Source organism: Diorhabda sublineata, chromosome 4 (assembly GCF_026230105.1).
Source record: "Diorhabda sublineata isolate icDioSubl1.1 chromosome 4, icDioSubl1.1, whole genome shotgun sequence".
Taxonomy (NCBI): Eukaryota; Metazoa; Arthropoda; class Insecta; order Coleoptera; family Chrysomelidae; genus Diorhabda; species Diorhabda sublineata.
Window position 1 is genome coordinate 30,567,254 of NC_079477.1, and position 12,728 is coordinate 30,579,981.

The 12,728-nt window shown below is 31.6% G+C and overlaps 1 protein-coding gene across 2 annotated transcripts in view; it reads left to right on the forward strand.

Moving 5' to 3' along the window:
• The window catches only part of LOC130442407 (neuroligin-4, Y-linked), a 610,660-nt gene that overhangs the window by 474,555 nt on the left and 123,377 nt on the right, over nt 1-12,728 (forward strand). For both annotated transcript variants that reach the window (XM_056776497.1, XM_056776498.1), the window contains exon 4: nt 11,470-11,733. In XM_056776497.1, the coding sequence (XP_056632475.1) occupies nt 11,470-11,733 (264 nt within the window). The remainder of the gene's footprint in view (nt 1-11,469; nt 11,734-12,728) is intronic.

The window sequence follows — 12,728 nt, forward strand, 5'->3', positions numbered from 1 at the left end:
TCACTGCCTACCACTTACAATCACACGTTTCGATAACCAGAATTCAGAGATTGAAGTTTACCTTTGGGTAATAACTTGAGATGCTGGGGCAGACGTCAAAAACACAGCAGACTGAATTGAAAATTTTCAAACACATTTTAGAATTCTAAATAAAATTTTATTTGATTGAATACTTACTGTCTGATTTCAGATAAGAGAATAATTTCTTGAGGAGTAACTGTGTACTACGAACAGAATCATCCCATTCAAAAATACAGAATAGTCAATGAATTATTATATGGTGTTATATGAATGCATGAACTAGGTTTTCGAAAATATATCAGTGATTTTTAAGTTACTGTCCCTGAGTTTTATACAAGGAGTCTCAGAAGAACGTAAATTTTAAAAAACAATTTTAAGTAAAGCAAAGAGTTTTTATAGAAAATGCTTCTCAAATATCAGAATACATTGCTTGAGAATTTATTTCTTAAAAATAAAATCATCCAAATGTAAACCGTTGCGTTCACGCCATTTATTTATCCGAAAAAAGTAACGAATTAGTAAAATGATATTTCATGACATCATTTACATGATAATAGGTTCGTCTTCAAATATTATGATCGCTTTCATTGTGAAGCTAGAGAATGAATACATATTTCAAAAAACTTGACTATTTGCTTGTGATTATCATCAATTCAACTAATAGCCAATTAAAATGGAAATTCAAATTAGCAACTAAAAACAAGTATGCAGTTTTCAATCAAGGGGCTTAAAGTATGGTGATTTTCATTATATCTTGAAAACATATAGAATTGAAAATGTGTCAATAAAACTATTTTTGGTGGATTAAACTGTGAATATTGTAACTTTTTTCGTATTTATTTACACTCTTTCTATTCGTGGCATGACTCAATAAACACCACCTATTAATTTCTTAATTTATTTACATACTATACAATACACTTTACTCATAATTCACTTATAAATATAACTTGAATAATTTCGGTGATTACTTCTACTAATTTATTCTTCTCACTGCAACTATTTATTTGAACCTGAAGTAACTTTTTTTATATACCACCAATAGAATTCTACAAAGTAGACTCTCCTAGGAATTATTTAGAAGAAATACTGTGAATAAACCGCCCGCTATAATAAAAAGTTCATTAAAGGCGCTTCTACCTTTAATGAACTTCATAAAATTCCATAGTAGTTGGACAGGGCCAGTACAGGAACATTTTTGCGAATTTCGTAACAATATTCACATCTTTTGAAAAAAGCTGTTTATTTATAGAACGTACTAAATGGATGATAATATCATGAAACACCAAATTAAACATTATTCAATAATAAGCTCGCATTATTGTTTTATGTATCTAGTGAATGTCGGCAACAAGAACTTGTTGATATTTCAGTCAAATATGTACAAGATGAAAAACGTTTGTTGTCAGTATTGTATCCATCACTATTGATGAGGACAAAATCAAGAGATCAAATTTATTTGTAGCCACATGGCTATTTAGATGAAAAGGCCACATTGAACTTAACAAGGCATCTGCTTAAACTATTATAAAGACACATTTGGAAAAATATTTCGATTTGAACAAGCTCGAAAAGTACATTGGTAGGCACCACACAATAAAAGAGTACCACAATGCTGAATGATATTTAGACGACAGCATATCCTCAAAAAATGAAATTCCAATGATGTTGAGAGGCGTTTTATCTGGGTTTCGCATTTTCTAGGCAATGAATTTTGTGTCAACCTTTGCTGCAGAAAATTTAGCTATCAGCGGAATCTAAAAGATTTGCAATCCTATGTGAATACAACCAAATAATATATAAACGTAAATTCATACATTGTCATTTTGTAAATAAACAATAAGTTAGTAGAAAGCCTAATAGCTGTACAGGCCATAATGTTTATTATATATGACCAGACGGACATAAAGTAATCCATTATGTAGATGAAATGAAAGATGAAATTTACTGTATAAAAACACGATGTGCTGGTACGTCATAGAAAATTATATCTCTGGGATTATTGATTCTTATACAGGGTGGAACAGGAATAAGGAACTTTATATACTTCATAAGTCCTTCGGAGAGGATACCTTGAGGCTACTAAATAGTGTCAACTCCTCTTCTTCATTAATTTACAGGGTAAGTTGTGAAATTGATCATAAATTTTAATTGGCTATAGTTTTCACACAGCTTATTTGATTTGTCTATTTTTTCATGATACAGTACACTACTATTAATAATTCGCCTGGTGTTAGTTAGGACCAGCATTAGAAAAATTAATTTTGGTGTTCGTAATGAATATTGTACACTCGTATACTATTTTTTCAAATGTGATGAGGGATTATATTATAAAAAAGGTCTCTATTTACTGTTTTTTATCCCCTGATAATAAATCATTCAAAGGATATACATAGTAGGATTTGCTTGTATCTATATATGAACTTGGGGCTCCTTGCGTGAGGAGCATTATCCCTAAATTCAATACGTGTAAAATAACTTAGTCCCCGGTATATAGTTGTGACTTTTGGCTGAGTTATCCCTGAGAAGCAGCTGAAAAATGGTGGTGTAGTTTTCTAGAAGGCAACATAGATTGACTAACCTTTTAAAAGTTAATCTAAAGCTACACTTCAAAAGGTCATCAAGATTGCTACTCATTTGTTACTAGAAATTTTCATAATTTGTTCAATAGAGAATCAAACGTAGGAATAGAGAAAACATAAACAACTCAATAAACATCTACTTTGATAAATACCTAGTAAATCATTTCAGAGATTATAGTTTTCTATATTTTACTTCAATACCATAATTAGATTCGTTCACTCTTTGTAGCTTTTTTTTCTCATTTTAGTACATGTTTGTTGATTTTAATGAGCCCTTACGACAACAATGTATATATACTGCTTCATCAAGTTTTCTTCTCAAAAACATGTAGGGATGTATAAAGATAGCAACTTCAGTATACAATCAACTGAATGGGATTTATTATTTTCACTTATCCCGAGCTTGTTGATGTTGCTTCCGGCAAAGAATCTACTTTTCGTGAAAAATGTGATTCGTATTGGATTATGAGAACGAGCAGATAACATAGGAAAACTGGAACTGAGTTTTTCTTTTGTTTATTTTCAAATTTGCTTTTTATTGGATTTTTACAGGAACACGATTCACGAAAGGAATCAAATGAAATTTTGTTAAGATCAGCTTTGTCTCGTCGGTATCACGGAGATCTAAATTTCAGGGTGTTTATTTTAACCCAAGAAGATGTTATGAAAATAAAATTTGTCACTGGTTTTGTTATTTCCTAGGATTGGATTTAAAAAGATATGAATTTGTGGAGATAGTTCAAGAATTTATCGATATTTATTTATATCAGAATTTGTCGAAATACCACTTACTTTTATTGGCAGCTGTGAATTGAGAAAAATCCAGCATTTCATTACTGTAACCTCTTAATTTATTTTTCATATGATGATGCACATATTTGCTTCGTTGCTTTTGAAATAAAAACAAAAATAAAAAACTCGACTCAGTTCAATGTTTCTAAAAAACATGCCTGGTAGAAAGTTTGTTTTGTTTTTCAAATTTCCATTTATTTAATTGGCTTCCGTGCTAAACTGATAGATTTTTGGAATGGTTGCCAGACAAGAAAAATATGAAAAATTTCCTAAACAGATTCATGTCTTTCAGTAACTCAACAATTATGAGAGATTGTTCAGTTATTTAAGGTTTCCTTCTGAAGTTGCCCTGATTCTACCTAAAAGACTTATGTCACGATTAAATAAAGAATCGCTTTCATCATGTCGCAGGATCTTATTGAGTTTGGTTGATATTGGTTGATCGTAGTAACGCAAATTCCACGCAATTTTGAAGTAAGCTTCTAAAGTTTTTGTGTCTTCTAATATTCAAACTAAAAAGCTCTGGATCATTGATTCTTAGTTTCTTCCAAGCTTCATTGCCATCACAAAGGAAGCAGAGAAAACAGCATTTTTTTGCTTACAACTACAAATCTCATCATTTTTGTCATTTATATTTTATATTCATATTATTTTTTTTTGGACTAATTTCTAGGAAGGTTTCTATTCATTATTTGTTTGTTTACTTCATAGAAGAGCTGCGAAATTCGTTTTCGGTACATAAACTAGTTTGTTCAGCAGCTACAGTTTGTATATATCTTATACTTTCTGCTAGAACATATTGATCTGTTCAGTATAATCATTTTGTGAATAATACTGATTAATCATTCTGTTATAATCGTTGATCATTCCTTTTTTCACTTATTATGATTGGATTATGTAAAATCTAATATTTCTTGTTTATTTTTCATCTTTTTGATCGTCTGCCTAGTTGTCTCGTGTTTTCCGTTTCTGGTTTGTAGTTTTCTGGCATTTTATAGACATAATCTCTCCCACCTCATCTACGTTCTCTAGCCCATCTCACAGTATTCTTAATTCCTAGTCCTTTTCTCATATCCTTCACATTATAAATTTGATGTCGACTTGATTGTTCTTCGCATTTAAATACTATTTTTTATTATTTTTGTAAATATTAAGTATCTTGAGTCAATTTTTTTGTTAACCCTTCCCCTACTTACAAAAAGTTTTCCTATAATAATAATTGATTATGGTCTATTTTCATTTCTCCTTTTTTTCTATTCATAAAACAAATTCCATACTGCACAAGATCTCAGACAGCTGCCCCTGCCTAAAGGTACATAATTATTTATTATTCTAAAATGATAGTCAAATACGGGTGTCCAGAAACTTTCTTGCCAAACGCAAACTATAGACACTGGATGGGATTTTGTATTTGCGTAACCTAATTTAACTTTATCTATGTGGAAGTTAGTATCCTTTGAAGCCGCTATTCACCAACTTCCTCGAAACTTGCATATGCCTGCAATAATAACTTTTCTACTTCACTATATACCTGATCTCTCCATCGCAATCATAAGTGTGAAATGTGCGATGGGCTACGGGTCATTTGTTGACATTATTTCCGTAATATTCATGGTTTTACAAAAACTCGATTTCTGTGTTTTTAACTTTACATACCCATATCCAAGTACGCATTCACTATACGCATTGTTCTTAATACTGTTACGACCTCGTCCACGACATGGACCATGGTGGTTTAAAATTTAGCAAATAAACAGTGGGGATTTGTTTATATTATTTGTTTTAACTAAGATTTTTTCATATATTTATATTTTTATATTTTTTCAGTGTTGTGATTGAATTAATTGAAATCTGTACTATATAATTATGGATATTTAATCTTCTGTGCTTATCTTAAGACGCTAAGCTCCAGCTCTCATACCATCATTTTGATCGTCTGCCTAGTTGTCCCAGAATTTTCGGTTTCTGGTTTGTAGTTTTCTAGCATTTTATAGACATAATCTCTCCCACTTCGTCTATGTTTTCTAACTCATTATTTTTATTCTTTTTGTTAATTTTCAGAAAATCTAAAAATATTAAGTGGTTAGTCAAGGCTACTGTTTTTTTATATATAATAATACTTTCATACCTATCATGAGATCATTTAATTAAAATGAAACGAACGAACAATAAATTGATATGAAATTATTTTTTGATGGTAAGAATTTGTTGTTTCAATTTTTTTACGTCCCATACTTTTAAACTCAACGGTTCTTAAATAAGACATCAACAAGAAAAATATTCCTCTGAATTCCTTTTTGTTCTTTATCTCAAACGTCCCATTTCACATTCCAGCGTGTAAAGCAACCTCTTAATTAAAAACGAGTCCCATCGGAATTAAAAATGTTAATGTGACGTTCAAATTGCTTATTTCTCCAATAAATGATGAAATGGCTACACAATCTCACTTCCTTTCTGTATTATAAGGTATGGGATAACCAAATGGAATCAATTCGTTGTTAACTTGTCGGGAAAACGCTTGGAGACATCGATTTGTGCCGTTGTAGCGTATTTTTCTGGAAAAAATTAAACTAGCTGTCATGTGAGAGTGGCCATTATTAATTTTCTAAGGCTACCGCTGAACAGAGAAGTTGCTTTTCGATCAGAATTATGTAGGTAGTATGATATCCACATTCGTATCATCATCCACTGCATTGGTTAAATTTCTTTCATGAACAAAACTTGTTCCAACCGTGGCAATTTTGACGATTAACATAACCATGAAATGTAAATGTGTTTTCAACAAAAAACAGAACAGCTTTTGAAAAATATCGTTATCTAACATTCCTGTTGATCAGGGATGCTGCTTTTCGATCAGAGTTTCCTTGGTACTTATGCATAATATCCAATTACGTATCATCACTTACTGCATTAGCTAGATTTGTTTCTCGCACTCCCCATTCTCAACAAATCTCATCATTTGCGTCAGAACGTATATTTTAATGAAGAAAACTCAATTCAATATTAACTTGCAACTATTACGTATTGACAAATCACCCCTTGACTTCGTTATCGATGACTAGAAATAAATGTGAACGACTCCATTAAGTCACCCACTGTTTGTATTTTCAAGTCACCACTTCCACAATTAATTTTTCTTAGTTGTTAAACCCGCACAGTTATATAAAAATGAATGGTTTTATTATGTTAATAGGCCGTTGAACAGTAACCATTTAGATACAAAAGCAACAACGCTGTTAAATAGGGCAATTGAAATTGTTAAGAATGGAAACTGCCGTTAAATTGTGTTTTCTGGTAACCACGTAGGAAGACTAAATTAAAATTAATGAGGTTAGGAGCACCATTTTCGAAATAGAAGTGAGATTTGAAGTTTTCGACGAGATAGCTCATTTACGTGTTTGTATTTTTAAGTACTCCACTCGGTAACTTACAAGAAATTGAGTTTGGATGGGTTCTATAGTAAAGTGATAACAAAAATATCATTTATCATCATTTTAATGTTGAATAAATATGAATGGGGTACATAAAGTTTTGATGTAATTAGCAAAAAGTAATGCAGGTGTACAATTTCATGGTGTGTGTAACATTTAGTACAAGCTCTTCGAGAAACATACCCTTCGAGGTCCAACAGCAAAAAAACATCCCTCTCTTGATGATTTTAGTTGCTCCCTCTCAAAAGTACTCATTCAGAAACCGATTTATTAGTATAATATTTCTTCATCCAGACAAATTATGAAGTCTAGGTATTATATATAAGAACTAATTCTAAAGATGGAGTTCAGATTTTATTAATAGTTATGATTATTTCACGCTCTTTGACAATATGTAGAAGCTCTGCCTTAATTATCATTTCGTTGAAATTTTCTCAAGTGTCCTCGTGTCTTACGAAACAATGTATGATACGAAAACAAGTTCTCTTCAACATTCGGTGAAGTATTCGAAAGCCAATTTTTGAAAGAGACCATTTTCTCGTGATACTTCCGATTTTTATCCTATAAAGCATCTGGCATAAAACAATTCTGTTATTTTATAATAACAAACTGTTCCTATCTCGAATATTGAATTGAGAAACCATTTGTTTTATTGAATTAAAAAATGTTGATCTTTTAAAACCCGGCAAATTCTTATCTTTTCTGACTACTCTCAGAACATTAGCCGCTGTTACTTATTTTGAGAAAAAACAGTGTGCACAATTCTTCTGATGACGCTCTTGTCCAAAACATCCAAAAAATTATTATTTTTTTTTCTTGATGGATTCTTTTTTGGGTCGACCACTGCATGATTAGCTCTGTACTTATAAAGGATTCGGTATACACTTGAGGAAGATACTCCCGAAATATTTGCCGTTTTGGTTCATCAACAGTTTTGTAATCGTTTTCTTGCATTTCATTTTTATAAATATTCACAATGATCGGTTTTTTGCTAGCATTAAAATGAAGCTCTCTTCTTAGGCACAGTCTAGCTAATGTCAACAACTTGATCATTAGACTCCGTATCAGATATGCTTAAGAAAAAACACTACACCTGATCTGACGGTTTCTGCAGCGATGCGGTGCCTTCCACGAAGCTTTTTATTTATGGTATATTATGGTGCCTCTGATTTGGACCAATAGATGTCGTGCCACGTTTCTCCCGAGATGTTCCCGTGGTGATCACGCACTGATCAATATTTTGGTTCACCATTTTTCTTCAATAAATAGACTTTAAATGTGATATTATGAGGGCGAATCAATTGCAGAGTAACTTATGATAAGTTGAAGGTTCTCTTTTTCGTAAGGAGAAAATTGGTTTAATTGTGAGGTAATTACAGACAAATGAGGATTTTTAGTGTGAATTGAATAAATTTATCATGGTCTAAGAACATTTAACAAAAACCGTGGAAGAATTGAAGATTATTAACAAACGAACGAATTATTTTGCATGAAACGTTACATATGCAAAAGCTATCTGTAAGGTGGGTGCCAAATGACTAGATACTAATCTGGCTTGTAATAGAAATTTAAACTAATGGTTGGATACCTTGAAACGTACCCTTCAGAACTCCATAAACAAAAATATAGTTGGAACACCGTTTGTTCAGTCAATAAGATCATGACTACAGGATTTTCTATATCCATAGGTGTAATATTTGTTGAAAACTTATGAAAGGAGTGAAAAATAACTGGCCGATATTGACATGTACTAATGTGCTAACACGTGATGCTATCAAACTTCAAAAGATAACCACACTCATCAATGAGAAGAGTTCTTTTCCTACGTCTCCTGCCTATTCTCCCAGGATAGTTGCCGAATTACTGAATTTATTCTCTAATTTGCCACAATCACCTAATCCAGCGCTCCCTTACACTCTCTTCCCAAACTTAAGAAATATCTTGATGAAAATAGATTTCAAACAAATGAAGCGGTGATGGCAAATGACTAACGCGTATTTTACAAAACTTTTGAAAGATCATTTCTCAGATGACTGAGTGTGTAACAAACGAGGCTATATTCGACAATAGAATATTTCAATTGAAGTGAAGTTACATTCACGTTGATGTTCTGCAAGATACATAAATATGAGTAAATTGGTTATAATCAATTAATAAATTACTTATTTAAGATTAACATAGATTAATAGAAGAGATCCACTACAAATTGTATTTTTATTATACCGCAAATTCAATATATTTCTATCACATTACTCTAAACCTCAAAAACCGTTACACATGTAACTAACTAGAAAATAATAGCAAAACTAAATGCTTAAGCAGCAAATGAGAAATTATACGTTAATTTACAAGTATAGTATACATTTATGCATTGAATTGAAATTCCAAAGTTAGTTTATTATAAATGTATTTTCGAAAATAACTACTATAAATGGTTACATATTCAATGACAACCAACAGTGTTTTGTATTGATTTTTTAGGTGACCAAAATTGCTCTTTTTGCAGACATTCCAATTTCCACAACAGCAACTCAAAACTTCTATTACTTATTTCACTATCGACGAATATATTGAACACAGGAAAAAATTGAACGGGGATGCAATTTGAATGACAGCATCTTTTTTATTTGTAAAGCATTTGTTAGTAACCTTAACATAGCGTTGGCAACGTTTGTTATTAACAACAACCTTGTGATTATTTGAATATCAAAATCAATTTCTTTATGCCCACATCTCTTATGAATTATTTTTCCTATTGATGAATATCATATAAGTCCTGTCAATGTCACTGATCTCGTAAATGGAACATCTCGAAATTGAAAATTTTTCTAACATACCTCCATTGACAAATATTTAACATTTTTTGAGAATTATTCAATCTTTTCAGATGTCAAGGTTATTTTCTGTTTTGCAACGGATATTTCCGATTATCATTCCAAAAGCTTCCGCAATTACGATAATTATAATGAACCGCAGTTGCGAGTATTGGGACCATAATGTTGACGGTTTAATTTTTTTTATAACTGCTCAACATAAAATATCAAGTTAACTATAAAATAATTTATCTGCATTCCTCATTCAATTACTGTGAGCGACTTCATATTTTGTCTTAATGTGTCTGATACCAAATTATTACAAACATCCGATATTTTTTGAACAATATCTTGTTTAATTTCAAACTCCGAACTAAGAACTCTCCGTTCTGAACGTATATAAACGATGAGTGAAATGGAACATTCTTTACAACAATATTGTTACAAACTTGTCCACAAAATGGATCGTGGATCCGATCCTGTCTGGCTTTGATGGAATTCTGAAATTTTGCGAATTGTTAAGCATTTGTAATTGTTCGTTTACTTTCTAAAATTCTGAATTTTTTTTATATAAATCAGAGCTTGTTCAGCGGTTTAGAGTTTAGTTTATAATAAAAAGACTAAGTGAATGAAACTAGCATGAACAATTCATTTCAAGTGTTTATTCTTAAAAATGATTCGTTTATCATTCATCTTTCGTAGAATCTGCACTTCATAGTAGTAAACATCATATTCCAATTAATGGTTTGTTTGAATATCATCTATAAACATTACGAGATCCATATTTCGCTTTGTGGTTATTGTCCCGCGGAACGTGAAACAAAACGAAACAAATAACGGAGTAATTCCATATAGGATAGTAGCATATCCAGAGATGGATATAAAAATCATACGATAACTTCAGGAAATTTCTTAAATTATATAAGCAGTGGATACTAAAGCTCTGGGAATACATAAGGAATCTAATGAAGTCTCTTTGTTAGAATTTGACTTTCGATTTTTTAGAAATATCCAACGGCTACGTTAAAGACGTAAATTGAGAATTGAAAAAATGATATTGCTTCACTATGATCAAAATAGTGAAATAATTCATGACCCTATCATATTAAAGGTGCTGGATTTACGAATTAATTTAAATTCAACACGTGAGGGCATCCAATAATAACCATTATAGTATTACCGTATCTGTATTGCTGCGCATTTTTTCCGCGGGGCGTGAGACAGCACAACTATTTTTTTTCTAACACTATTTTGTTCTGGTTGCGTTTTCAACTCGAGGTTCACGTGCACCACGTGCAGCTATGAAATTTTGTTAACCTTTACTAACTGTATGAATCGACGGAAAGTTCGAGAAGATTTGCGATGTAGTTATAAAGGATCGAGTGTCAATAGAGTCAGTAGGAACCTATTATCACTTCGTCAAAAAAAATACCGACAAGGCAAATCGAAATGTTGACATAATGCCAATTTGCTTTCGATTCGACTTCCATGCATAAAAATGATCATAAAAGACCACTGATTTCACTATATTGTAGTAGACAAAAAACTAGGAATCCAACTGTCAGCCATTTCTTTAGATGATTACGGAAAATGTTCCCAACTCTAGAAGCCACGGTAGGAGAAATTTATCTGTTGCAACGAAAAATGATAAAGTTTTGTAGAAAAATTGAGATTTAATATTTTGTGAAAAATTAATTCAGGATATTTTCGGGTTCATAACGGATTGAACTGTTAAGATGTTGAATGAAAATCGAAGCCTCATTGTTTAATGAATTTTGATACGTAGCACAGTTTTTCGAACTACATTTTTAAATTTTGAATTTGTTTTAGGTGTACTTTTCCACCGCGCCATTTTGATGTCGGGATCAGCGTTGTCTCCGTGGGCCCTCATCCAGGAGCCATCTAGATTTGCTGCACAGGTAGCAGTACACGCCAATTGTTCACCTGAGTTACCACATCCTCATTTACTGAAGTGCCTTCGAGAGAAACCTGTGGAGTTATTATTGTCAACTCCAATTTTGCATCAACCAGAATTTGCCTTCGCTTTTGGACCCAGTGTCGATGGTGTTGTGATCGACACTGGGGAACCACCAGGTTAGACAAAATTATCACATGCGCTTAAATAATTTCTTAATAAAAATACTCTCTCTACATTGAGTCATCTCAAGTGTCATTTCAACAATAAATAAAAGAATCAGGATGAATTAAGAATAATTCATTTAACTGTGGATTGATTCACTTTGAAACGCGGCTTATAAATATACTTGGATATAAGAATTCATTAGAACTCAAATCAATTTCTAGTACATTTCTAGTTTTTGTATATCTGTCTGTTATTTCTGTTTTCATTTATTAGACTTTAGACTTAATCATAGTTTACTGTGCTGAAATTTGAAATCTAAATCCGTTCTTAGTAAAACTCATTATTTTCTGTTTTTTCTATATATAAATCTTCTTCCTTTTTTTTGTTATTTCATATAATTATATTCTTCTGTGAATGTATCTATATCTAAGTAGATGTTACTTTGTCATCAGAGAAGGAATATTCCGAAACTTATACTTTCTGTATATAGACCAGGATTGTAAGTGAAGAATTCGATTCAAATATAAATATGATCAATTGAAGTTGAGGTTGTGTTATAATTATTGATATATTGCTATTGATCTATCATCATTGTTTCCAATAAACAACAAGCGAATACCAAAAATGAGAAATGAGAAAACTGTATTTACGTTCAGTGAAATCATGGCCACAGTATTTGAGGATTCCTATTGATTATTTGGAAAAATTTAAAGTGACAACTGGCCGGTATTATACTAATTTGCTGGTACTCTTTCATAACGAACTTCGTAGTCGCATTTCTTGTTTTGTCCCATCACGACAATGCCATCCGTTCGTCTACCTGTTAAAGAAAAATAAACATAACTGTTCATTGCTTCATCCACAAAATATACGTTATTTTTTTTCTTTTGATTATACTTTGTTCCCAACACTGAAGAAACATTGTTTCATGGGAGCGATTTTAGACAAATCAATAAGAATTTCTAAGAGACAATGTTGTGAATGGTTTTATGAGAATTTAAAACTC